Genomic DNA, 27300 nt, shown 5'->3' on the forward strand with positions numbered 1-27300 from the left:
TTTTTTTTTTTTTTTTTTTTTTTTTTTTGAGACCGAGTCTGGCTCTGTCGCCCAGGCTGGAGTGCAGTGGCTGGATCTCAGCTCACTGCAAGCTCCGCCTCCCGGGTTTACGCCATTCTCCTGCCTCAGCCTCCGGAGTAGCTGAGACCACAGGCGCCCGCCACCTCGCCCGGCTAGTTTTTTGTATTTTTTAGTAGAGACGGGGTTTCACCGTGTTAGCCAGGATGGTCTTGATCTCCTGACCTTGTGATCCGCCCGTCTCAGCCTCCCAAAGTGCTGGGATTACAGGCTTGAGCCACCGCGCCCGGCAGAACGTATTTCTAAAAGAGCGGAAAGCAAAGTCGTGGAGAAGGCCAGCCCTTGCCTGGTGTGGGGAGCAGGGCCTGGGCACATGAACCTTTCCCTGCGGAGCTGGTGTCTGTGTGTGCACGGGTGTGGTGCGTTTTAATCCTCAGCAGCTCTGTGTGGCCTGGAGGGATGCGTCTGTGCTGAGCAGGGGATGGAGCTGCCACACCGAGTCCTCCCGGAGGTCTTAGACTCCATGCGAGTTCAGTGATGTTTTCTTTTTTAATTTGCCAATCTCTTAAACCAGCAGTCCCCAGCCTTTCTGGCACCAGGGACCAGTTTCGTGGAAGATAACTTTTCCACGGACCAGGGGTAGGGATGGTTTCAGGGTGAAACTGTTCTACCTCAGATCATCAGGCATTAGATTCTCATAAGAAGCCCACAGCCTAGATCCCTCGAATGCACAGTTCACGGTAGGGTTCACTCCTAGGAGAATCAAACACCGCTGATCTGACAGGAGGTGGAGCTCAGGCAGTCCTCACTCACCCGTCGCTCACCTCCTGCTCACCCCCTGCTCACTCACCCACCACTCACCTCCTGCTGTGCGGCCCCACCAGTACCGGTCTGTGACCTGGGGCTTGGAGATCCCTGTGTTAAACCATTCAGATTTGTGGGAACCTTGTCTTTCCTTAAAGCACAGAAACTACCATGAAGTTCCTACCCTTCGTCACTTTCTTATGTTTAAAGTCCCCTGGAACTTACAGAATGTGGCGGCTACACCAGGTCCAGCCACGTCGTAGGATATTTGTTCCAAACCCTGCAGTGTCAGGTAAGTTCGGGGACAGGAGACCACTTTGTCTTCATCCCAGAGAAGTCTATTTTTTTCAAGGACAAAGTAAAGAGTGTGCTAAGCAAACCCAATGCAAGTGCTTATCCCAAATACGGTGCCTTAAGATGTGTGACATAATAAACCACCAGGTGGCCGAGGCAGGGAGCAGTGGCTGGCGGAGACCCTCACACAGGTTCGTCAGAATCACGTGGCGGGGTCTGCTCTTGCAAGGAGACCTCTGCTTTCCACGATTGCCAAGAGGAATTCAGAGGACTTTCCATGACTTCTATGTACAGGCACGAATTTTCAGAAAACCACACTGTTTTCTGTGTGGAGCTAAGAACAAATGAATTAGCAGAAGATGACAACGGCCCAAGGGGTGCTTTTCTTCATCCCTTCCTTCTTTGCTTACTTGGGAAGTGTGTGCCCAGAGTCTGCTCTGTGCCAGGCCAGGCCCAATGCTGCAGGGAAAGCAAAGAATCAGCCCCTGTTCTCTAAACAACGGGCAGGGATGACCTGGGGTAAGGAGAACTGGCGTGTTTATCAGCTTTGAGGAGAGTGCAGCTGGCTGCACGCGCTCCCGAAAACCCGCGGCCTCCTCCCCTGAGCCGCCACCCGCAGCCATGTGACAGTAAACTAGGTCTGTGCTGGCACATCGTTGCCACAGAGACAAAAACAAAGCAAGCCTGCTCGGCCTCCGCCACCTGGCTCTGCACCTGGGGCTCTGCACCTGCGTCCAGCTGCTCTGTGGGGCCTGCAGGAGGGGACGGGACGGGAGCTTTCCTTCCAGGAAGCAGAGCCTCAGCTGAACCTGAGTGTGGCCATGACACTGCCCTCACCGAGGCTCTCTGCGAAATCCGGCCGCCTGCTACCTGCTTCTGTTAACTTTGTACACGTTGTGTGGGACTTGATTCGCTGGTTTTGGGGGGCATCTCCCGGGACCTGATTCGCTGTGTTTTGGGGGGCGTCTCCCAGAACCTGATTCACTGTGTTTTGGGGGGCATCTCCCAGGAGCTGATTCGCTGTGTTTTGGGGGGTGTCTCCCAGGACCTGATTCGCTGTGTTTTGGGGGGTGTCTCCCAGGACCTGATTTGCTGTGTTTTGGGGGGTATCTCACAGGACCTGATTTGCTATGTTTTGGGGGGGCGTCTCCCAGGATACGAACACCTTTCAGACACATTCTCCAGTTACAGTACTCATTCCACAAGGAAATAACAGCAGATTTTTAAAGTGTGACTTCTTTAGAACATTGGAAATTTTATTAGAAGTTGCTAAGTATTTCAAAAATCTATCAGAAGTTTGCAAATGATTCGATAAAAAAAGACCCTCAAGATGGCAGCTCAGGATGCACTGAAATTTGCTTTTTTTGAGAGTATTTGGCGTTTGCTGTTTGTGACCCGATTTTCATGCCCTGCAGCAGACTGTGCTACCTGACCAGGAAAGGGGCCCATTTGCTCAGAGCCAGGAGCCCTTCCCTGCAGGCTAAGTTACCGGAAGTCATGTCTGGCAGGGCGGGATTTGGCTGGTTCTGGTCTCAACCACAGCCGACTCCACAGGGCTTGGCCTATGTGGTATTCAGCCCACAAGAACAATTTATTGTTAAAAGCACCTGTCTTACCCTCACTAGTGATCTCACTGTATTTAAAATATTTATTTAAACAAGGCAAGTATTCCCTTTTTATTACAGGTTGAGTGCCCCAATTGGAAAATCCAAAATACTCCAAAACCTGAAACTTTTGAGCTCCGACATGATGTCACAGGTGGATAATCCATACCTGACCCCACAATAGGTCACAGTCAAAACTTATTTCATGCACAAAATTAAAATGTTGTATAAAATTACCTTCAAGCTACATGTATGAGGTGTGTGTGAAACATAAATGAATTTCGTGTCTAGACTCAGGACACATACCAAATGTCTCATTATGTATATGCAAATAGTCCAAACTCTGAAAAAAATCCAAAATCCGAAACATTTCTGGCCTTAAGCATTTCGGATACGGGATACCCAGCCTGTAGGAGATACTTGGCCATGTTTAGTGGGAGCCAATGGATGTGTATTTGAGAATCTGCCTAAACCTGGACCGTGCTTCCTGATGCCATGAGGCCCGGTTGGAATTTACCCTACTTCCCCATCTCAGGGAGGGCGGTAGGCGGGGAAGCTGTGTTCCTATGGGGAGAGCCACCGCCTGCCCAGGGCGCTCCAGACATTCCTGCCGTGCATCTGTGTGGCCACTTCTCATCCTCAGGGCTGCACGTCTGTTCCTTGGGAGTGGATTAGGGAAATAAGTGTGGCCTGTAGGGAGTTGAGTTTGAAGCAGTGAGCTGGGCCCACTGAATAATGACGTGGAAGCTTCTCAGCCCGGTCTCGTTTTTGTGAAATGAATACCGAATATTCTAGGTGGGGAAAGGTGGAACTTGGCACCTACATAACTTACCCTTCTCCCCTTAGTGTTTCATAGCCAATCATTTTTATTGCATTAGGCCTCCTATACTGTACATCTACAGAACATTGGAAACACTGAAAAGTTCACCTCAGTTCTGGCTTTAAAAGCACTGACTTTCCCATTTTATGTGAGCTAGGAACAAAAGAAAATACTTCTCAGCGATGTGTGTTCATCTCGTAAGGGTGTTTACACTGAGTCAGACCCTGGTGCAAACCCCAAGATACTTAGTGGCAGTCCCGGCTCAGTCTCCGACAAACGTGTGCAGGCATCAGGCATGAGTCCATGGGCCGCCGGGGTGAGGAGAAGCTCCCACCTCTGCAGCAAGGTGGCTTTTAAGCCAGAGGTTACGAGGCGCTCTGCCACCGAGGGAGAGGTGGCATGGGGCATGGGGAGGCCACAGAGAGGCTGGGGACAGAGGCTGGGGGAGGATCTGGTGGTGATGGAGACAGGGATGGCACAGCCCTGGTAAAGCCACATGATGTCTTCTTGTGAACATGGTGGCAGGGGAGCGCCGGGCATGCAACACGGACATGGCGGGTATTCCAGGATGCCCAAGGGCAGAGGCTCGGGGGGCAGTGTGGGCGGACCTGAGGGGTCTGGTGTCAACACTGGTTCAGGAATTTGACTGTTAACCACAGAGACCGCCAGGAGGGTTTTCAGCAGAGATGTGAAATGAGACTCTGCTTTCAGCAACGAAATCAGTGAGCAGGTGGCAGTCGGGAGGGACTGCATGGAAACAAGTGGCTTAGGACCATTCTAGTTGTTCAGACGTCGGATGAGGCTCCAGGATCGGAACCACAGAAGTGGCAGTGGGAAGGGAGGGGGAGAGTGCCTGGAGAGAGGTTTCGGGGCAGGAGGGATGGGGCTTAGGGATGTTTCTTGGAGAGAAGAAGCGAGAGGTCATCGTCAATGGCCCCACAATGTCGGGTTTGGAATTTGGGGTGGACGGTGGTGCCATTGGTCAAGACAGACTTCAGAGGGAGTGGTTAGGTGATCCCGGCCCATTTCAGAACCAGAAGTGGCTGTGTGAGCTGGGAATGGGGTTCTGAGTGAGGACGACACCACAGATACCTTGGAGATCCGCCTCCAGTTAAGAGACATGCTTGCCTCCTGTGTAGGATTTTCCCCTCCCTCAGATCGGGAGGCGAAGACAGACAGCGAGGAGATTCACAGCTCGATTTCCTTTCAAATAAAAGGCACAATCAAAACAGCAGCAAACACACCTTCATTTTAAAGAGAGCAGAGGAGGGGTGGGGTGGGAGGGCAGTACCCAGGACAGGGTCCCAGCAGACCCTCCGCCTTCGTCTTTTTCCTGATTAAAGAAAGCACCTTCATGCCGGCCGGGGGGCGGGGCGCGTGGGCGCCAAGCTGACGTCACCGTCTGTGCTGCTGTCTCAGGCAGGGCCTGGCATGGCTGCTGGCGGGGCGGGGCGCGTGGGACGCCAAGCTGACGTCACCGTCTGTGTCGCTGTCTCGGGGAGGGGCGTGGCTGCCGGCGGGGCGGGGCGCGTGGGACGCCAAGCTGACGTCACTGTCTGTGTCGCTGTCTCGGGGAGGGGCGTGGCATGGCTGCTGGCGGGGCGGGGCGCGTGGGACGCCAAGCTGACGTCACCGTCTGTGTCGCTGTCTCGGGGAGGGGCGTGGCATGGCTGCCGGCGGGGCGGGGCGCGTGGGACGCCAACCTGACGTCACTGTCTGTGCTGGTGTCTCGGGCAGGGCCTAGCATGGCTGCCGGCGGAGCGCAGCGCGTGGGACATCAATATGACGTCACTGTGACGGTGTCTCGGACAGGGCCTGGCGTGGCTGCCGGTGGGGCAGGGCGAGGTGTGTGCGACGCCAACATGACGTCACTGTGCCCGTGTCTCGGGCAGGGGCGTGGCTGCCGGCGGGGCGGGGCGGGGGGGGGTGTGCGACGCCAACGTCGTGACGTCACTGTGCCGGTGTCTCGGGCAGGGGCTGGTGGGGGAGTTCCTCGTGAATATCTGAGTTGAGTTTGTAAAAGTGTGTGAGACCGGAGACAATATTGGTGAAAATATTTTCAGACATTTGGATTCCCCTTTGGTGAGCTTTCTCGTTTCTTCCCGCTGGTCGGGGATGTGGCTGCTTGAACAGCTGGGCTCGGTGACCAATGTGCCCAGAGCCCGGAAGCCTGCGGTGAGGCCGCGCGATGTCCTTCATCCCGGGGAGTAAATCAAGCCCCGAGGGTGGGGCATCCTCCCGGGCCCCCGCTCTCCTGCCTGGGGTCGCCGCTGCGGGCAGGACATCTGGGCCCCCCAAGCCGTCCCATCTGCGCTGGTCGGAAAGGCCACCGAGGTTGGGGGCTGTGGAGCCAGTGGGCTGGGCTCAAACCCAGGCCTGCGCTTCCCCTGTGAGCCCAGGCAGCCCTCGACCTGTGTGTGGCTCGTTTTTACCGCCCAGAAAGGGGGAACAATGGCAGCGTCCTCGTGCGCTGGGCTGCCTCGACCTCCCCAGGTACTGCTTCTGGACAGGCCCCAGGGGTGCTTCCCTCCGTCCCCTCCTCTCCTGTCACCTTTCTGCACGTGGTGCTGCATCCTCTGACCTGCATGGCGCTCACGTGTGTCTGCCCCTCCTGTGTTCTCTTCTCCAGGATGCAGCTGTTTGGTGGCACACCGCTGTGTGGAGGCACTGTGCCCGTGCCCCGGGCTCAGCTCGTTTTACAGACTCGCTCACGGAGGCTCAGGGTGTCTAGTGACTCTCTGAGGGCACGGAGCTCGTGTCAGCCAGCAGAATGGGGACGTAGACCGGGGCTCACTCTCGAGCCCGTCCGCCTCCTGAACACACCTGTTTGCTGAGCGTATGATTAAAGAAAGAGGGTCCATTTGAGAGCTTAGGGTAGCACCCAGTATACCGTCAGCACTAAGCTATGTGAGAGCTTAAGGCAACATCGAGTATACAGTTGGTACTCAGTACATGTTGGCACTGCAACTACTATCCTTGCTGCTGTGTGAACTGCTGGGTGCCAGTGTCTCGGGGCTGCCACTTCTGCCTCAGGAGAGCAGAGGGGAGCTGGCGGCTGAGGTGGGGTCGGTGGCAGGGTGAGCCTGCGGTGTTGCAGCTCCAAGGCCTGCTGGCCTGAAGAGTTACCCCTGGGCTGTGCCCCGCGTGGGACCGTGCAGGATGCAGAGAGGAGTGTGGCTTCTGGGGGTGGAGGTGAGGGCAGCTGGCATCCTGTCACTGAATCCTCTTTCCATAGGAATGGGGGGATGAGTGGGAGAGCAGATGGGGCTTCAGCTGTTCCTGCCCTCTCCCCTGGACTCTTCTCCTTTCCCTGTGGCATCAGATGGGTGGGATCTGACTTACCAGGTGAGTGGGCAGGCATGGCCTGGAAGCCAGTTCAGTCCTAGGCATACCCACAGGAACCGACATCCCCACGCTAAGCAGCACCTGGGGGCCACCAGGGAGTGATGCTGGGTGCAGCCTTTACATTCAGCTGAAGCACAGTACGGCCCTGCCCTCGCCCCGTACCAGACTGGCCTTCACCAGATCCGAGCCTGGCGTTTTCTCCCCACATAGTCCCGAGTTCCCCTCCCAGGGCCCCATTTAGAGACCGCCCACTTTCTGTAAGCCACCAGACTCATGCAGTCTCCAAGGCTGGCCCAGCCCGCGTCGTCTTCTAAGGACATCCTGTATCACAAAGGTAAATGACGTTTAAAATGTAGGCCAGGCTTGGCGGCGTGCATCTGTAATCCCAGGAAACTAAGGTGGGAGGACCGCTTGAGCCCCGGAGATCAGGGCTGCAGTGAGATTGTACCATTCCACTCCAGCCTGGGTGACAGAGCGAGGCCTTGCCTAGAAAAAAATAAAGAAAAGGTGTTGACTTTAGAGAGTTTTTGACAAAAGAATGGAAATGTTTCTGGTCCCTGCATCCAGCCAGCCGTAGAGACCCCGACACTCCAGGATGGGCCGTCCTGCCCTAGGCTGTGTGTGCAGCGGGCCTGGGACGGGCCAGGCTCGACCTGTGCTGTGATTTTCCACGCAGAAGATGGCGAATGTTTCCCACCACGTGGAACGTCTGTTGGGGAAATGGTGTTCCAGAGTGTGCAGTGCGCTTCAGAGGCCCTGCATCTCCATCTTTTCTCCATGGCATCCTGCGACCGTGCTCCTCAGGTGTTCCCCACAGACCCAGGAATGCCCTTCTCAGATGCACCCAATGGTCCCGAGACTGTCCTCCTCAAATGGGTTCATGGCCCAGAATGGCGTCCAAGCTGCTGGTGAGCCCTGTGGGTGGAGACCTGGTGCCACCCCTCATCTCTCCTGAGTCCTGATGGTTGGCAGTGCTGCCCACAGCATCTGGACGGGGGCTGTGTTGTGTCGTCTGTGCCTGTGCACAGCCGAGCCCCTGCCTGGGATCCTCAGCTGCTTTCTCTGCCATTGCCACCCCCATGAAACTCCTGCACAGATCTGGACGCGCCCTGGCAGCCGCTGGGCCGGTCCCGCCCTCGCTGTCTCAGGTGTGGCCAGGCAGCTGCGGGAGCTGGGCCTGGGCAGGTGCTGCTGCCAGCCCCGGGCCTCCCTCGCCTGCACGGCTCTCCCAGCTGAGAGGCTGCTTCCCATGAACCGGGAGACTCTGAGATCATCTCATCTTCATGTCTCCGTCTGGGGAGAGCGACTTCCCAGCTTGGTGGCAGACCCAGAGCCCCAAATTCCCATCGAGAGCCTCAGGTGAGTCTTGAGACCAAGACCACTGTGGGTCTGGCCCAGGAAAACACGCTGCCCTCTCTCGGCTGCACTGAACCCAGGCAGCAGGTGCCGTCTGCGCTTCCAGGTTTGATGGGGGTGCTGCTGATGCCCCTGCGCAGGGTGGGGGCCGAGGAGCTGGCAGGCAGACTCTCGGAGCAGTGTTACACGGGCAGCTCCTGCAGATACCTGTGTAGACGTCCCTGTCACCCGGAGCCGGGACCTGTGCGTTTACAGCAGAGTGGGGGGCATGGACGTCGCTGACCCCTGCCCCGCGTCCACTGTCCCTTCAGCCCCAGCCAGCTGGTGAGCCGCACCCTCTGCGTCTGCTGCTACAGGGTGTTTTATTTGACTTAAGGTTTAGCTGTTTGCTTTGTGCAGCGGGTCCCACCCCACAGCCTCATGGCTCCAGACAGGGCTGACCAGGTTTGTAAGATGGAAGTGTCCATCCGGGAGGAGGAGAAAGCAACTGCCCGTCCAGGTTGGCCCCTCCACCCTCATCCGTCACACCTGGTGCCGTCACCCCCACAGCTCCTGGGGGTGGGAAGCGACCGTCACACCTGGTGCCGTCACCCCACAGCTCCTGGGGGTGGGAAGCGACCGTCACACCTGGTGCCGTCACCCCCACAGCTCCTGGGGGTGGGCAGCGATCGGTCGAGTTCCTGCTGGACAAGGGTCCCAGGCCCCCTTGGCGTCCCCAAGGTGCAGGGCCCAGTGTGGTGAGGCTCATTGTTCAGATCTACCGATCTGGGCCTGGCGTGTCTGGTTTCCTCTCCAGGCAGGGAGCTCCTTCCTGTTTAGCTGATCCCGACAGGGCAGGAATGGGCTCTTGGCCGAGGTGCTGGGCCTGCCCGCAGCAGTGGCTCCCTGAAGCCGGCGCGTCAGCTCTGTGCCCTGCGTGAGCCCATGTGTGCGGGGCCTTTGTGTTGCATTTCAGTGAGGGCCCCGGGGTCCATTGGGTGCCTGCTGGGCTTAAACTGCAGTGTTTGGGCCACTTTCCATCCTGTGTTCCGAACCCCCACACACAGCACACCTCCTAGACACGGTCATTCATGTAATTTCTAGCTACATTTGTAAAGCACATACACACAAATAAAAGGTAAGGGCCAAATAAAGCATGAAATGTCCTCACTGCTGTTCTTGGGAAGGCACAACTTAAATGTGTAACAAAGTTGGAAAGCAGCACACAAAAGATAACAACTAGAAACCCAGGGCCCTGGCGTGTCGGGGAAGGGGGAGCTCAGAGCCAGGCCAAGTGTGAGGAGGCTGCGAGCCATAGACCTGGCCGGGGCTGTTGGGAAAATGGGCTTTGGACATTTCTGGAGGGTTCCGGAGGGTCCTGGAGGCCTCACCAAGGAGGCCAGGTGATTGGTTACGTTATTCATGGAGCTGACTGGGCTCCCAGGATGGGTCTGAAATCACACCAAAGGGAAGCCTGCAAGAAATCACAAGAAACGTGCGTTCCTGGGGGACGGGACGGCCGTGTGTCCGAAATGTGCGTTCCTGGGGAACAGCCGTGTGTCTGGCATCGACTCGTTCTGGACTTGGCTTCTCTACTGCGCTGCCGATCCCGGGTGTGGAGTCGCTTCTGTCTTATGCCGGATGGAGGCCTCTGCTGTGGGTGTGGTTTCATGTGCACTGTCTCTGGCTGAAGGTCCAGGTGCCTGGAATCGCTTTTGTGATTCGGAAACTGGACAGAAACCAGCCTGAGGCCACGCGAGCTCCCACAGCTCTTGGAGGAAAGCTGTTTCCCATCTCCAGCCCCCGCCAGAGAAGCTGCAGGGACGCCTTTGGCCTTGACTCGGTCAGCAGGGAGCTGGAAGGGTCAAGAGCTGTGGGTGGGGAGCCCTTAGTCTCCTGGACTGCGCGAGAAACGGTGGGTGAGCAGCCGCAGCCACAGCGATGAGCCCGGGATGGTTTCCCATGTGTGGTTCGGGTCACGTGTTCCGGCCTCTGATGGGTGTTACTGTGATCATCTGCGGCACCCCCACGGGCACAGAGCAGGGCCAGCCCTCCCTGGAACAGGGCCATCATGAGCCAGTCCCTCCTAAAGATGGCCAGGTCCGCCCTGGCTTGGGGCCAGACCGCCTGGGTCTGCCCTGTGGTGACTGGGTTGGCCCCCTTGCTTGTGTACCATGAAGGCGCATGGCCTTTGCCCACCAGAAACTTCAGCGTGACAAGACATCGGGGGCCGGGGGAGACGCACAGAAGAGGGAGCAGCTGATTTCTCAAGGTCCTTGCATCTGTACCAGGGGCCCCTCCTTCCCCACACGGCGCCCTCTCCTTAGAGGACAGCCTCTGGCACCGTTCACTGTCCCTCTGTTTAAAAACCGAGGCCTGTCTGTGAGAGCCTCCTGTTCAGAACACAGTCCTCTTTTTCGGCTGATCTTTGCTCACTCCATCTGCATCGGCCGCTGTGTGGCTGCCTGAGACATCCCAGTCCTGCGTGTCCTCCAGTGCTGGGACCACCGAGGGAGGAGGTGGGCCTCGGGCCTCGGGGGTCTCTGCAGGCCTTGAGCACACTGTGGGAGAGGGGTTGTTTGGTACGTGTGTCCCCAGGCTGATGCCTCTGGGCGTGCTTTGCTGTTGGGGGTTGGAAGCTGGAGGTGAGGACGCGTTGGACTGCGCTCAGCTGTAGGAGGACCCGCTGTGTGGCACCGTGATGTGCTCCTGTGCCCCTGCCGGCTGGCGATATAGGAGTTGTGCCTGCAAAACATGCTTCGGACATTAGAGTCGGCCGGGAATGAAGACGCCGGCGTGCCCCAGAGCAGAGGCAGGACTGAGGCGTGGGTGGTGAGTGGACTGGGAATGAAGATGCCGCCTGGCCCCAGAGCGGAGGCAGGGCTGAGGTGCGGGTGGCAGGTGCATCAGCTGGTGCCATGGTGACGGCGTGAGGGGCCATGACGCGGTGGCCTCCCCCCCGGGGCTCGTGTTCCGGGAAGAGCTTATCTGGGATGCGTTCTGACGGCAGAAGGTAGGAACACGAGAGATCCCAGACACGGGAGGTCTGGGTCAACGTGCCCACACTCGCTGTGGCTCGGGGGCAGCCCACACCATGGGCACCAGCCAGCCCCAGGTCCAAGCTTTACAGGGAAGGACAGCTGGGCTGAGAAGACATAAATAATCATGGATGGATGTCACAGCCCCTCGGCGGGCGTGAGTGCTGCAGAGGGGCTTACAGAAGTGACGTTCCTGCCCCAGGGATGAGGCTGACTCTCAGAGAACCCAGGTGTGGAGGAAGCAGTAGCCCCTCAGGCGTCCCTCCTCTAGGTGTGCGCAGGGTGCCCAGCAGGAAGGGTGAGGTTCTAGGCTTCGCTTTGGTACTTGTCAGTGCGATCATGGACACAAGAAAAGCGTCCATGGCTGATGTTCCCAGAGGCAGGGCCTGGTGAAGCCGCACTTTCCCCTCCAGCAAGCGTTCGGACGTGAGGGAGCCGAGGTTTCCAGAGGCAGGAGCCAGGTGTCTGGCATTCGGGTCAGCCAGCCCCAGAGGCCGGTGTTCCCAGCGGGAGAAGCTGAAGCCTGGAGGGCCGGCTGTGCTGTGCTGGACACATACAGGGCAGGGGTCAGTGCAGGTGTGAGGCTCTGCAGAGAGAGGCGCCGGAAGAGGCCAGGGCCAGCAGGGACATGGCAGGCTGGGGTCCCACCAAAATCCAGCGTCCCTCCCAGTCCTTCTTGGCTCGTGCTGACTCCAGGACTGGGTACATTCTCAGAAGATGTGCGTGGGTCCCCTTAGCTTCTTGGGTTTTTCTGCTCAAACTCTGGGCCTGGACGAGTGGTCTCAGGTCACCTGAGAGCTCGTCGGGGACAGAACCCGAGTTTGAACGAGCTGTCTGTGGGACTCCCACCCAGGGCAGCAGTTGGGAGGCCCCCGGGGACTGCCAGTTTTCAAGTGTCATATCTAAATATCCCCCTCCGGGCCCTGAAAAAGTAGAGAGGCAGCCAGGAGCTGCCTTCTGTGTTCTCGGTGCAGGGGTATTCTGAGAACAGCCCCTGCTCACACAGCTTTAAAAGGAACTCAGTGACCACGGACGGACGAGAACAGGAGACGCAGCTGCCTCCCGGGCGCTTGAAGGCTCAACTCCCCATGGGCATGTGTTGCCAGGGCAGAAGGCTCGGCCCCCTGGGTCAGCATACTCTCTGGACAGCTCATTCCTGCCAGCCCAGGTCGCTGCAGCTCTGGGGCTGGCTCAGGGGTTGGGGACCTCGGCCCAAGTCCCCATAGCTGTGGGGCTGCCTCAGGGGACGGATCTCTGCTAAGCACGGCCCCCGCCAGCCCAGGTGCCTGCCACTCAGTGGATGGGACTTTGGCAGAGCATGGGGCCCCTGCAGGGAGGGTCTAGACAAGCAACACCAGGAACCTGAAGCCTCCCGGGCCGGGGCTCAGCTGTCGCCAGGACTGCAACAGTTAAGCTGCCTGCAGCGGGATAAGTGAGCCGATGCCGCTCCTTAATCAGGGACATCAAATCGGAGGCCCTGGGAGGAGCAGCCGGCCGGCTGCCCTGCAGAGGCCAGGTCTGCGCAGCAAACCCAGGAAGGTGTGGCGTCCCTGCTCCGCGGCCAAGATGGTGCTGGTGCTGCGCCGTCCTTTGTGTGCCTGGGAAGGGCATTCCAGGAGCCGGGCCAGGGGCTCCTGACTTGCAGTGGGCAGCATGACGGTGAGCCGGCTGTCGCTGCTGTGCCGGGACCTCTGGGCGCTGTGGCTGCTGCTGAAGGCTGGTGCAGGTGCGTGGGGCACGGGTGGGTCCTCGGCTCCCTGGAAGGTGTTGTGGGGCGACCGTGTGGGGACACGGGGCCGGGGCGGACGTTCTGGACCCAACGCTATCCTCGGAGGCTGCTGGGGCAGGAGCCTGGGGCTGGGGGATGCTGGGGATGGATGTTGGGACAGGTGCCTCCAATACGGGAGGAGCCCTGCTCCGTGGCAGGGAAGGTGTGCACAGGCCTTGCCGGATGGATGGTTTAGGGCCATGGCCCTGGGGTCCCTGGTGAGCACTGGGGCCGCCTCTGCCCTTGGCCTGTGAGGGACCATCTGTGCTGGTCCCGGAAGGCTGGGATCACCTTTCCACTGGCTCCTTTGTTCGAGGTTTCTCATAGACAGGCTGTGTGGACAAATGACGGCAGCGCCCACGTCTGGCTGGTGGAGAGGCTGTAGCTCCTCAGAGGAGGAGACACCCGGCCACTGCTGTCCCCACAGCGGGGCCACCCGTGGTGCCAGGCGTGACGAGCTGCCCTCTCTAGGCAGATGGGACTTGGGAGGCCCCTGGCCGAGCCTGTGGACCCAGCTGGGCAGCCTCTGTGGTCTTAGGTTTGGGTGCGTTTGGTCTGGTCGGGGCTCAGGGGCTGCTGGTCCACACTGGCCCCATCCTGACAACTGGAGCTTTGGGGCAAGGTCCTTGGAGAAGGGGGCCACGTGGGGAGGAAACAGCCTGGGTTTTGTTGATGCTTTTCTAAGAATGGAGTACTCGTTTTCAAGAGATTTGTCCTAATTATATTTTCCAGTGGGTACTTATGCCAACTATTGATGAATAATTCATAAAATAAGCATCTTTGTGAATTTTATTGAATCAGACCTTAGCTACCAATGGCAATGAATAAACATCTAAAGTTTCCAATTTTAAAATAAAGAACTGGCTGGGCACAGCAGTTCACGCCTGTAATCCTGGCACTTTGGGAGGCTGAGGCTGAGAGATCGCTTGAGCCCAGGAGTTTGAGACCAGCCTGGGCAACATAGCAAGACCTCATATCTGAAAAAAAAAAATTAATAAGCTGGGTGTGGTGGTGTGTGCCTGTAGTCCCAGCCACTTGGGAGGCTGAGAGGGGAGAATCATTTGAGCCCCGGAGGTCAAGGCTGCAATAAGATTTGTTTGCACAACTGTACTCCAGCCTGGGTGAGGGCATGAGTAGGTACAGGTGGCTGCTCGGGGTTATGGGGTTGGCTCTGGGGCACCGTGGAAGGCTCCGGTGTGAGCAGGGGCAGGTGGTTGCTTTAAGGGAGGTTATGTCCCCTGGGTGCCCCCCGGTTCTGCACCCCTGATGCCCCGGCCATCCCATCCTGCAGTTCCCTCCTGAAGGACCAGGCAAAGCCAGGACCACCGTGAGCAAGAGGAGAAATCATCCTTCTGAGCCCTGACGGTTCTTTGATCAGCCCCGGGACCTGCCGCAGGCTCTGTTTTAGTGTCTCACATCCTCTTAGGGTGCATTGAGGGAGAAGCATTGTCGGTGCCAGCGTCAGCCGGGGTCAGCCTGGCCTGCGTTCCTCACTGTGCCCCTCCTCGCTCCTGCAGAGGACCTTTGAGGAACTTGCCATATGTGGGTGACTTTTCTCAGAAAGTAAAATGCAGGGCGGGGCAAGCCCTACTGGCCTCGGAGGTCTGTCCTCGGGCCCAGAAGGGCCCAGTTGGGGGAGACGCAGAAGGCCCGAGACGCTTGGACTCCACAGAGAGGTCACCGTGGTACAGTCAGGACTGTTGTTTTTAATTTTAAAAGAAAGAATTCATTATGACGACCGTTTTTGTTCTCCTTTAGGCATTTTTAACATGTGTTCCAGGCAGACCAGGCTGTGGCCCTTCCCTCGTGGCTGGTGCAGGTCACGCCTCCCCCCAGCCCAGTGAGTGGGGAGGTTTGGCTCTGGTGTGACCCTCCAGGACACAGGTGTCCTCGGGGAGCCGGTGCCTGCTGCATACAGGCCACCCGGGGTCACTCGGCAGAGGAGGACGGGGCACCGCCCTGCAGAGAAGCGTCCCTCCGCCTGTCAGCGGGCAGCCACAGTTGGTGGTCCTCTTCACCTCGGCCTGTGGTTGAGCCCACCTCCCACCTGCACAGCACCCTGTGCCGTAGCCAAGACCACCTCCTCTGTGGACCTCAGTCTGCAGCCGCCGCTCCATGCAGTGCTGGGGCCCTGGACGGCCCCCATGGTGCAGTGCTGGGGTTTCCTCTGGGTGCCTGTAGCCTCCCTAACGTAACCGGGGGCAGGAGGATCCCCGTGGGTCTGTTCACCAGGTGGGGGCAGCCATTACCAAAGCCATCTGCCAGCATCACCGGCTGAATTGCAGCCATGGTCCTATAAGGAAGCCTTGTCCCAGCCTTACAGAGAAGGAGGCGGCCCAGAGAGAGAAAGCAACTGCCCAGAGTCACAGCTCAGGGAGGGTGTGTTTGGGGTGAGGTCTGTGCTCCCGCGGGGCCAGTGAGTGTCTGTCCTGTGGCAGCTGCTGGCCCACGTGTGGGGTGATGACACCAGGCATGGACAGACCACGCGTGTGTTGAGATGCTGTGTGGGCTTCACGTTGGTGCCCGTTTCTCTCTGGATCTTATGAAGACGGGTTTGTGGAGGCACAGCGGCCCGTGCATGCTGTTGGTGGGCGTGTAAATTGCTGCAGGTATTACGGAAAACTGTGTGGGGTATGGAGGTTCCTCAAGAAATTAAAAAGAGCACTGTCGCTGGAGCCAGGCGTCCCCACTGTGGGTGGGTATCGGGAAAGGAGCAGGCCACTGAAGAGCTGCCCGCCCTCCGGAGCTCACCAGCCCAGACGTGGAATTGACCGCAGTGCCCGTTAGTGCATGGGCGCCTGAAGACGGTGTGACGCACACACAACGGAGCGCTGTTCCGTGTTCGTAAAAAAGGAAATCCTATTATTTGAGACAACACGGATGAGCCTGGAGGACAGTGCTGAGCAAAATCAGCCACAGGCAAAGCCACGGCCTGCTGAGTAAAATCACTGCAGGCATAGAGAGGCAAAGCCACGGCCCCACGCATGTGGGGTGTCAGAGATGCCAGCAAGCACGGTGGCCACTGGGGGCTGGGGTGGGGAAGCCTGGGGAGATGCTGGCCAGAGGACACAGAGTTCCTGTTGTGCCGAATGAATGAACTCTGGGGGTCTGTTCATGGTGGGCCATGGGCTGTTCATGGTGACTGACTGTGGTCTGTTTATGGTGGCCATGGTCTGTTTGTGGTGGCTGTGGTTGGTTCATGGTGGCCGTGGGCTGTTCATGGTGGCTGTGGTTGGTTTATGGTGGCCGTGGTCAGTTCGTGGTGGCCGTGATCTGTTCAAGGTGGCCATGGTCTGTTTGTGGTGACTGTGGTTAACACTGTATTTGTACCTGAGGTTTGCTGGGAGTGGGTGTTGAGTGTTCTAACTGCAAAAGGAAATGGCAGCTGTGGGAGGTGACAGTCACCAGTGAGTTTGGTGGTGGCTATGGTTTCACAGTGTGAACTACATCAAAAGAGCACGTGTGCACCTTAAATATATACAATTATTTTTCTCAATATAGCTGGAAAAAATAGCTAGAAGCCAGCAGCTCAGCAAGTGAGGAGCCAGCCATTGGCTCCGTTCACAACACCCTGCACAGTGAATAGATCTGAGTGAATGGGGCTGCTTAGGGAAAATCACTGGGCTCGAAGCTCCCTGATGGCTCCAACATGTCCCGTGACTCTGGGCAGCTCCTGTGCAATGGGAGGCTGTGCCCTGCCATGTCCCTGCCTTCTTGCCCACAGGCCTGCCCTGTCCCAGCCGCTGGGGTCTCACCCACCCATCAGCCTAGAAACAGACGCATGTTGGCACCCTCCCAGGCCTCTGTGAGAGCCTCTCCATAGCCTCGCTGTTGAGCCCGTGGCAGTGAAGGTCCCAGGCGCTGGAGCACATGGCATGGGCTCGGTCCTGGCACTGCCCGCCCTGCAGGCCTGGGCTGCTCACAGCTGAGCCTGACCTTGAATTCCCCATCTTTCAAACGAGGATGGGGCTTCCTGCTCCCTAGGTCCTTGCGAGGACTCACTCCGTGCACTGGTGCCAGGAGTGAGTCGGAACCTGTCTTTCTGGCCTGATCCTCCCCCAGGAGCACAGGGTGGTCCTCATCTGAATCCTGAGGGGGTCCCCTGGCATGCTCTTGCTCCCTGGAACCCCAGTCATTCCAGGTGCAGCTGCTGGTGCGACCCCTTCTGCGGTCAGGGGTCTGTGTGAGGGCTCAGCTGCCTCTGAACAGGACGGGCGCTGGAAGACAGTGGCTGGGAGAGCAGGTGCACCCTGGATGGCCTCCAGGAGAGAAAGGGAGAGATGTATGTGTCTCAGTGGGGGATGGCGGGAGACCCTAAGGTGTTCAAGACCCTCGGGTCTGGGCCCTGTGGAAATGCTCCCTGTGGTGCCCCCAGCCCTGCCCACTCAGCAGTCGCCTGAGAACGGCCTGAGCGTGTGGCCCAGGAGGCGGGGTGTGGGGAGGCCGTGGAGCCGTGGGTACTGTGCAGCAGGTGGGGCTGTGACCGGAGGTGGCAGAGCTGGCAGCCAGCCCGGCCTTCAGGGGAGAGGGTGGCAGGGCCAGGGTCTCTGAACTCTGGAAGGATCTGTGTTCCTCGTCCTGAAACCCGGCCTCCTGTGTCACCCAGACAGTGGCTCTCAGTCACTTTGGTCTCTGCTCCCTCTGCCCCATGATTTTTTAAGTTGTTCTAGCTCAGAAGCCATTGCATGGATGGTGTGACTACCCCCAGCCAGGGCACGAATGCAGCCAGGGCACGAATGCAGCCAGGGCACGAATGCAGCCAGGGCATGAATGCAGCCAGGGCACGAATGCAGCCAGGGCATGAATGCACACAGGTCCAGGCCCTGTGCAGAGCCCGCCAGGTGTGGGGTGGATGCCGAGGCCCACCTGGCTGAAACTGCACTCAGGCCATTTTTCTGATACCAGGAAACGTTCATAAAAATGCTGGTGAGCAGGCAAGTGCCCTCCTTGATGACAGACCCTCCTGGTGCCCCTGGCTCAGACAATGTGACCTTGAGAACAACCCCCCCGTCGGCGTCACCTGGGAGCCTCCCCTCGAGACCTCTGCGTCGTGGTTCTGAAATCACTTGAGTGGGCCGTGGCCCCCGTGGGGCAGAGAGATAGGAAATACCTGCCAGAAGATCCAGTTGCAATCCGTGTGATTTAAAGATCTCACTGGGCTGTGCAGGCAGTTCTAGAGTGGGCAGCACTTCATTCCGTGAACTGGAATAAGAGCTCCTGTGAAACACAGCAGCTGTGCGGACAGGGCTGAAGAAAGCAGAAACCAAGCAAACGCGGTTCGGTGGCCTCAGTCACTGTCCTTTGTAAGCTTGGGGGGTCAGCGGGAGAACTGACCGACTGGCCACGTTAGGCGGCTCTGTGTCATAAGGATTAGTTTCACGTTAGGTGATTGCCGGACTTACATGGAGCTTGAAGAAGCAGAAGATCTCTAGGCCGGGCGCGGTGGCTCAAGCCTGTAATCCCAGCACTTTGGGAGGCCGAGACAGGTGGATCACGAGGTCAGGAGATCGAGACCATCCTGGCTAACATGGTGAAACCCCGTCTCTACTAAAAAATACAAAAAACTAGCCGGGCGAGGTGGCGGGCACCTGTAGTCCCAGTTACTCGGGAGGCTGAGGCGGGAGAATGGCGTGAACCCGGGAGGCGGAGCTTGCAGTGAGCTGAGATCTGGCCACTGCACTCCAGCCTGGGCGACAGAGCGAGACTCCGTCTCAAAAAAAAAAAGAAGATCTCTGTGTACACGTGTGGCCCAGGCCAAGAGCTGTCACGTGATTAAGTTTGTGCTTAAATGGGTTTTTAGTATGTGTATCTTTTTTTCTTTTCTTTTCTTTTTTCTTTCTTTTTTTTTTTTTTTTTTTTTTTTGAGACGGAGTCTCACTCTGTTGCCCAGGCTGGAGTGCAGTGGTACAATCTCAGCTCACAGCAACATCTGCCTACCAGGTTCAACTGATTCTCCAGCCTCAGCCCCCTGAGTACCTGGGACTACAGGCACCTGCCACCATGCCCAGCTAATTTTTGTATCTTTATTAGGGAGGGGGTTTCACGATGGTGACCAGACTGGTCTCGAACTCCTGACCTTGGTGATTTGCCCACCTTGGCCTCCCAAAGTGTTGGGATTACAGGTGTGAGCCACTGTGCCCAGCCAAGTATGTATATCTTTTTGACAGTGTGAAGAATTTCTTTAGGCTTGACTGTTTTAAAGCACCGTAATGAATGTATAATTAAGTTATGGTAAAGTCTTAACCCTTTGCTACAGGGGAACGGTAATGCTGTGAGTGGCCGTGTCTCAGCCCCTGGACTTCGGCAGTCACCCTCGTAGGAGTCCCACCTCTGCGGGCAGCTCAGAACCTCCATGTTTTTACATTTAATTTAAAATGATTAAATTCACTGCCGTAGCTCATGGAATTAGGTCTTTTTAAAATCTAAGCAAACTCTCTTCGAGACAGAAAAGGTTGGGTAGTTCTTCATCTGTTTGAAGTGGTGCTTTCTGGATGGACCGCGTTCTAAGAATGTATCAAAAATGGAAATTCTGACCACCGTTTTGATTGCCCTTTTATGTATTAAACAAGTTGAGAACAAGAACAACAAAAAGAGGGACCTCCGTGACCATGTCGAGGAAGACGGAGCCTGGCCTGGTTGGAAGATTGGCCTCTCCTCTGTCTCCTGTTTTCTCCAAGGTCCGATAACAACTCGGTTTCCCTTGGTGAGCGTGGGGACTTCATTTTGATTTTCAGCCTGGTCTGTTGGGGTCTAGGCAGGAGCTTGGTCCCAAACAACACACCCACGTGTGCTGAGGACACGCTCCAGGGGATTCTCGCGTCCGCCTGCATCAGAGAACCCAGGGCTTGCGGGCGAGGCAGCGTGGAGAGGTCGGCTCTGGAGACGACCCCCAGGGCTTGCGGGCGAGGCAGCGTGGAGAGCTCGGCTCTGGAGACGACCCCCAGAGGAGATTGACCAAGTGCCGGGCGTGCGTGTCCTCCCTACCCGAGGCATAAACCGTCTCGCTCCAAAGGGCGTCCGGAGGGTTCCGCAGGGTGGCTGTGCGCTGACTCCTGCACCCCACGTGGACGCCCCTTTTGCCCCAATGGCAGGGATGGGGCGCTGGCCCCGGGGTGTCCTGGTTCTCCTCCCTGACCCACACGGTGTCAGGAGCTTGTCTGGAGGGGACGGGGATGCTGGCCTCCTGGGGTGTCCTTTTCTGAAGCCTGTGGTTCAGGCATTCTCCTCACTGAATTTAGATTTTGTTCGGATTTTGCGGCCTGCCTTTCTTACTGCCCTGCTTTGCAGCCCTGCCCTTCCTGGCTTTGGAGATCCTCATGGATGGGCTTGGGGAAGGCCTGTGGCCGGACGATCTGGTGACGTAATCCCATCTGACGCTCAGCCTTGGACTTTGAAAAGGCACGACTGTCCCGTCTGATGGACAGGATGCAGAAGCCTTTGGGAATGGGCTTGTTGCCAGAATAAATAACAGGAGACAATTGGCAAAAGATGGACTGGGCCCCACGGCCCCAGGCTGCTATGTGGACAGCCTTGTCCTCTCCTCTGCCCACGGTCACCAGTGAGCACCAGGGATGGGCTTTCCTCCCTCACCTGGGCCTCTTCCTGCTGCCAGGAGCTGCCTTGCTGCCTCCGCCTGTGACAGTCCACCCCCCACACCTCACCGTGAGAGGGTTCCAGGGCCCCACCCAGCTCCACCTGTGACGGTGTACCCCACCCCCCCCCCCCCCGTGAGAGGGTTTCCAGGGCCCCACCCAGCTCCACCTGTGACGGTGTACCCTACCCNAGAGGGTTTCCAGGGCCCCACCCAGCTCCACCTGTGACGGTGTACCCTACCCCCACCCCCACTGTGAGAGGATTTCCGGGGCCCCATCTGGCTCCCATCCCCATCTCCTGTGTTCTCTCTGCTGCTTGCGAGGTCACCTGGTCTGGAAAGAGTGCCCGGGATGCTGCTCAGACGTCTTGGCTGCCCTCCCACCCCCACCCCCCACCCCCCACTCCCAGTTTTCAGGATGAAATTGCCATCAAATAAAGCAAGTTTTTGAGTCAGCTTGCAAGAGGAAGGAAGTTTGCAGTCATCTCGTTTTGTTGGAACAAAGAGATCTAAAGATAGACACATGGCTCCCCTCCCTGGGCTGTCTTTGCCAGGACCCTGTTTCTGTGAGGAAAACTCGGTGGGGGGGTTCACCTGTGTATCAGGTGAACCAAGGGCACCTCTGCCCTTCCCACCCTTGGGAAATCTCACCACGTCAGCCCCGTAGTGGCCAGAAGAGATCGGCCCTCCCAGGTGGGGCTACTGTGGTCGGTGCTGGGAACGGGCAGGGGCAAGCCTGGCCACCCCCTCGTCAGTCCCACCTGCTGCCTCTGCCCACATGGCAGGGGAATGGATGGGGCAGCCTCTGCCCAGCCTCAGACGTGAGGCCCTAACTCTCCCCTCTCAGACCCGCCGTGGGGTCATCATGGGGTCATCACTGGGGACTTGGTTGGGGTGGGGCTGGGGAGGGAGCTGGGCCTTGGGTGGCAAAGACGGGTTAAGGGCCCACCACCTCCCAGACATCCGACAGCACGGAGCCCCACGGAGGCCACGCTTGCCTGCCTGCGTCTCCTCCGGGGACCTGTCTCCTGAACCAAGTGGCCACCATTGTTCCATGCACTTCTTAGTCTTGTGGCTGCAAAATTAAGTAGATTGGAACTTTTATAGAAATTATGATCATAAAGGGCAGTTTTTCCCATCATTCTTGAGTGGGTTCAAAAAACCAGGAAGAATGAAAACTTACACACGTAAATGGAAGAATGCCCAGTGCCCTGAAAATCGCAGGGCCTGCCTGCAGAAGGCTCCATGAAGAATGGGAGGTTAACACTCCGCTGTGGGTCGGAGAGCGTCACAGGCCTTTTCGGGTTCACAGAGTGGCCGGTGACCACTTCAGGTGTCGTGATGTGTTAAGAGTTTATTTGTACAAGCTTAGCTGTGTGCAGTTTCTGATTACGCACATGGGGAACCCTGCTTTTCAAACCCAGAATGAGGTCTAAGGACAATATTTAGAGTTAGTTCTGGCCCAAAGAGTCCAGAGGCACTGGGGGCTGCCAGCAGGTGGACACTGCAGTGCGGCTGGTGGACAGGTGGTGTGGACGGTGGACAGGCGGTGTGGACGGTGGACAGGCGGTGTGGACGGTGGACACTGCAGTGCGGATGGTGGACAGGCAGTGTGGATGGTGGACACTGCGATGCAGACGGTGGACAGGCAGTGTGGACAGTGGATAGGCGATGTGGACACTGGACACTGCGATGCGGAAGGTGGACAGGTGGTGTGGATGGTGAATAGGCAATGTGGACGGTGGACAGATAATGTGGACAGTGGACACTGCGATGCGGAAGGTGGGCAGGTGGTGTGGACGGTGAACAGGTGGTGTGGACGGTGGACACTGCAGTGCGGATGGTGCACAGGTGTTGCTTTGCCCCCCACGGGCCTGTGACGCCAGAAAGTAGGAACCCGCCTGTGAGGGGTTGGGGCCTTGGCGTTGGATTCCACAGGATGCTCTGGGAAGGCACCCCCTCCCTTCCTCTGCTATGTTAGCAGGGGCAGCTGCTGGGCCAGGCGCTGTGGTGAGGGTGGGGAACCCCAGGCATGGTCCCTGCAGCCTTGAGTGGGGGTTTGCAGGCACCCATGGAGGGTGCAGGCTGCCATGAGGGCCCCTGCCTGGTGGGGAGGTGGAGAAAGGCCTCTCTGAGGTGGCATCTTGATAGGAAATTGAGTGGGGTCAGACTGGCCACAAGAGGAGCGGCTGAGCAAGGGCCCCAGGCCCGGACCTCACCCTTCCAAGGACCTGAGTGTGTGGCAGCCCCTGGAGGGGTGGATGAGGAGCCTACAGTGGACAGCCTGTCCCAGAGGCAGCTTCACACCCACACGCACCACTCTCTCAGAACGTGGAGGGACGGCGGGCGGTGTCTGTCTGTCTCTAACACACAGGAAAGACTTTTGCTGTCAGCAGGGCCCCAGAGCAGGCGCTGGTAAGGTCCAGAGCCAGGTTAGGAACGCCTGAGCTCGTAGGGAACAGGCCAGGCCAAACACGCCGCCTCTCAGAGCTGCCAGAACAGTTTGGGAGTCATGGTGGAAGTGTCCACATCGACGCCTGGCTCTTCGCGGTTGGTGCCTGACTCTCGCGGTCGACGCCTGACTCTCGCGGTCGGCGCCTCTGAAAGTTGAGGTGCGGCGAGGGAGCCACAGACATGGGCCAGTGCCTCCCCGTTTGTGGCCCCAGTGAGCCTGGGCCGCCAGCATCCCGCAGCCATCACCGACCTTGGCACCCCCCTGTCCAAGCCATCCCCTCCGTGACGAACCTGCCAGCTCACAGTATCCACAATCTTTTTTTGTAGCCCCCAGAATTTCTAAAACTCCAGGGAGGCCCTTGCCCTGTGACCCTTTCCGTGTCAGCGATGCGCTTCTCCTGGGGTTAGCAGGTGTTGGATTTGAGGACGGTGCCTCCTGACTTCCTCTCTGAGGCCACGGTCGCTCCTGGCGAGAGAGAAAAACTTACTGTAAAATTTGAACGTCCAACTGCGCAGTCTAGGCTGCCATCGGCTGCACCAGACGCACATTCCAGAGAGGTGTGCGCCAGTGGAAGTCACCCTGCCGGGAGCATAAAACAGTATTTCATGCTTTACTGCTTGACTGTTTCTTTCTCCCACAAAAGAAGCCATTGCTGACACATGGTTGCATACTGGGAACGGGTCTGTGCCCTGAACTCTCCCTGCAAGGCTCCGCAGAAGGGCCTTGACATCTGCTTGGCTCTGGCAGGCCCCGTGACACCGTGGTCCCACCACTTCCTCACCAGCACCAGGGTTGTCTCCGGCTCCGAGGCAAAGCAGTCCCGTAGCCGGCAGGGCCGCAGCCAACACGGCCCAGGAGGGGCCCCTGTGTGTTCCACTGCGTCCCGTGTTTGCACTTGTTTGTCTGCAAGACTGGAAGAGCAGGATTTAAGTCTGATGCCAGCTAGATAGTATCTTGTGGCCTCCGCTGGGAATTTCCAGGTACAAACACTTCTGTCCCATATCTTCAGGCTGTTAGTGGCCTGGGTCCTCAGGTGTGGAAGAATTGAACGTTTAAGCCATTCTCAGGTCCTCAGCGTGAGTCCTGTGTCTTTCAGAGAGAAATTGTGTGGATGTTCAAGATTGCAAATGTGGCTATATGATGAGCGTGCTGGCCAGAAATCGTGTCTGGTCTGTGGTCAGTGGTCAGTGTCCCCAAGGCATAGTAGCCCGGCAGCCGCTCTGTGGCACAGAACACCAGCCTGTCAGTCCACACAGCTTTCCCTGGAGGGTCTTACTGGCCTCGTGCTCCCAGCTGGTGCTGGCTCCATGCTCCCGGCTGATGCTGACCCTGTGCCTCCAGCTGGTGCTGGCCCTGTGCTCCCCCTGTGTTCACGGCTGGTGCTGGCCCTGTGCTCTTGACTGGTGCTGACCTCGTGTTCCCAGCTGATGCTGGCCTAGTGGTCCTGGCTGGTGCTGACCCTGTGCTCCCCATGCTCACAGTCAGTGCTGGCCCTGTGCTGCTGGCTGTTGCTGGCATAGTGCTCCTGGCTGGTGCTGGCCCCATGCTCCCGGCTGGTGCTGGCTCCGTGCTCCCCCATGCTCCTGGCCGGTGCTGGCCCCATGCTCCCCCGTGCTCCCAGCTGATGCTGGCCTAGTGCTCCCAGCTGGTACAGGCCCCATGCTCCTGGCTGATGTTGGCTACGTGCTCCCGGCTGGTGCTGACCCTGTGCTCCCGGCTGATGCTGGCCTAGTGCTCCTAGCTGGTGCTGGCCCTGTGCTCCTGGCTGGTACTGACCCCATGCTCCTAGCTGATGTTGGCCTAGTGCTCCCCGCATGCTCCCGGCTGGTGCTGGCCTGGTGGCCGCAGGTGCTTCAGTGCGTCCAGACCCATCTGGAACCTGCTGGGTGGGGGGATGGGTGCGGGAGTTGACCCTGCTCTTGCCATCCTGCCTCATTTGTGTCCAGCTAATGGCAAGGCCAGGGATGTGGCACAGACCCCCAGGGTCCCGTGTGTGCAGAGGCAGTGGCCCATTCCGTGGTTAGGTTTTCCTCATGGGCCGTAAGTTACTGCACCTGCAACAGGCCGGCAGGGGTCACCTGAACATCTTCCCCGACGTGGGTGGGACTCAGACCAAAGTGTATTTATCCCAGGACCAGGACCAAGCCCTTTCCTGCTGCTCCCCTGCCTCCCCTCTGCCCAGGTCTCTCTCTTTGTCCTTCCCTCTCTCTGTCTGTCAGTCCCTCTCTCTGAACCTCTTATACCACACTTTCAAAATCGATGGTGAATCATTCAACACACAGCTTTTGTGCGCTGAGAAACAAAGGCCTCCACGTATTGGAAACTGAAAAGCCTTTTTCCAGCCACGTGACCCGCTCCCGTAGGTGCCTGTGGATGTGCCGCTCCGCCTGGGATCGGGTGGGCGCTCGCAGGGTGAGGCAGCGTCCTGGGGCTGACGCGTGCTGTCTGCTCTTTCCATGCAGATGAAATCATGCACCAGGACATCGTCCCACTCTGTGCTGCTGACATCCAGGACCAGCTGAAGAAGCGCTTTGCTTACCTGTCCGGTGAGTTCCAGAAGCCGGGACGGGGTGGAGAGGGAGGGGTCCGGGGCCGGGTGTGGGCTGAGCAGTCGCCACGGCCTGGTCATTCACTGCCTTGGGTCTGACCTGTGACCTGGCAGCTCTCCCCATCTCTGTGAAGTGGGCAGCTCCATGCCAGTTGGCACATGGCCACTGGGAGGAGGTGGGCAGAGGAGGGTCAGGGGGACGTGGCCTGGGCACCCCTGACAGCGGCCTCCAGGGACAGATGGAGTGGGGTGTGGTTGGCCGAGCCCATGGGCCTCTGACCCGCAGTTCCTGCTGCATCTGGGCACCTCCAAGGCCACACCTCTGTCCACTGTGGCCTCCAGCCCTGCGTCTGGCACACCTGTGGAGGTGGTGCCTGCAGACTTGGGGACATAGTGAGGCTCCCAGCCCCCCATGTGGGTGCAGCAAGGGCACCTGCAGTGACCCCGAGCTGTGCAGACACCGTTCTTATGTGAACAAATCTGCCCAACAGGACCCATCAGAAAAAATACATGCAAACGTGTGCCCTCCCTGGGACATAAGGGTGCCCTGATGCCGAGGGCGCAATGCTCTCAGGAGCTCAGCCTCTGCCCCTCTGCATTTTCATTAGCAGCCCAGCCCCCAATCCATGGCTGGCATGGTAGGGCCTCCATCCCGCACCGTCACCTCCAGAGCCAGCCCACACCCCAGGCCGGGCCTTGGGGTCTGAGGGAGGCTGACTGCCAGGGGCCGAGGTGTAGCTGGCGAGTTTTACGAGACCAAAATCAAAGAGACAGCAACATGATGGCCAGAGGAGGAGAGCTGTCCAGGGACTCGGTCCTGCTTTCCATGGCGGAGAGGCCCAGGAGGAGGAAGGATAGAAAGCAGGGGGTCTCTGGAGAACTGAAAACTCCCAGGGGACAAGGGCTCCAATTCCCCTGCGTCGGGGACCAGGTGTGGCGATGACTCAGGAGAGGCGCCGTGGTTTCTGCCGGTTCCTCCTGCGTCCCCAGCCTCTCCCCGCCCCTTTCACGACTCCCAAGAGGCTCACAGCTTTGCCACCAGGAGGGCCCTGACCTGGGCCTCCAGCCTTGACCTTCCTCCAGTTGCCAGGCAGTGCCCCCACCCCAGTGGTGCCTGGGAGGGCAGAGTCCCGGGACGGCCCCAGCCACCCACGTTTTCTCAGTTGTTCCTTAGATGCCGACCCAGGAGCTCTGTGAGGGGATTTTGCAGATGAATTTAAGGCCCCAAATCAGCAACTTTAAGATCTTCCTTGGTGGGCCTGACCCAGTCGGCTAAGCCCTTAAAAGAGATGGGGCTCTTCCTGTCATGAGAGATTCCAGGTGCAGGGAGGGTTTGACACAAGGGGGTTCTCTGTGTGGCCCTGAAGGAAGCAGAGGCCGCCTGAGCAGGAGAAGAGCCACCCCACGGGCAGCCGCCAGGACCCTGGGGCCTCAACACTGCAGCTGGGAGCAGAGCTCTGCCAAGCCCCTGGGGGAGCTGGAGAGCCTGGGCTTGGAGAGGATCACAGCCCAGCAACCCCTCCACGTGGGCCCAGAGACCCTGAGCAGACACCCACAAGCTGATAAGTGCCTGAGCGTCAGTGATCTTGGGAACCACACCAAAGCCTCCGTGGGCTCCTCTCTCTCCTGGAATATAAGCCAGAGTCCCCTGTGGCACCACTGCCCCCACCTCGTCTCCTG

General features: G+C 58.3%; 1 protein-coding gene across 1 annotated transcript in view; it reads left to right on the forward strand.

Moving 5' to 3' along the window:
• The window catches only part of MCF2L (MCF.2 cell line derived transforming sequence like), an 82383-nt gene that overhangs the window by 21725 nt on the left and 33358 nt on the right, over nt 1-27300 (forward strand). The window contains exon 2 of the mRNA XM_025364398.1: nt 25535-25618. Within this exon, the coding sequence (XP_025220183.1) occupies nt 25535-25618 (84 nt within the window). The remainder of the gene's footprint in view (nt 1-25534; nt 25619-27300) is intronic.

Source organism: Theropithecus gelada, chromosome 17, assembly GCF_003255815.1.
Source record: "Theropithecus gelada isolate Dixy chromosome 17, Tgel_1.0, whole genome shotgun sequence".
Lineage (NCBI taxonomy): Eukaryota > Metazoa > Chordata > Mammalia > Primates > Cercopithecidae > Theropithecus > Theropithecus gelada.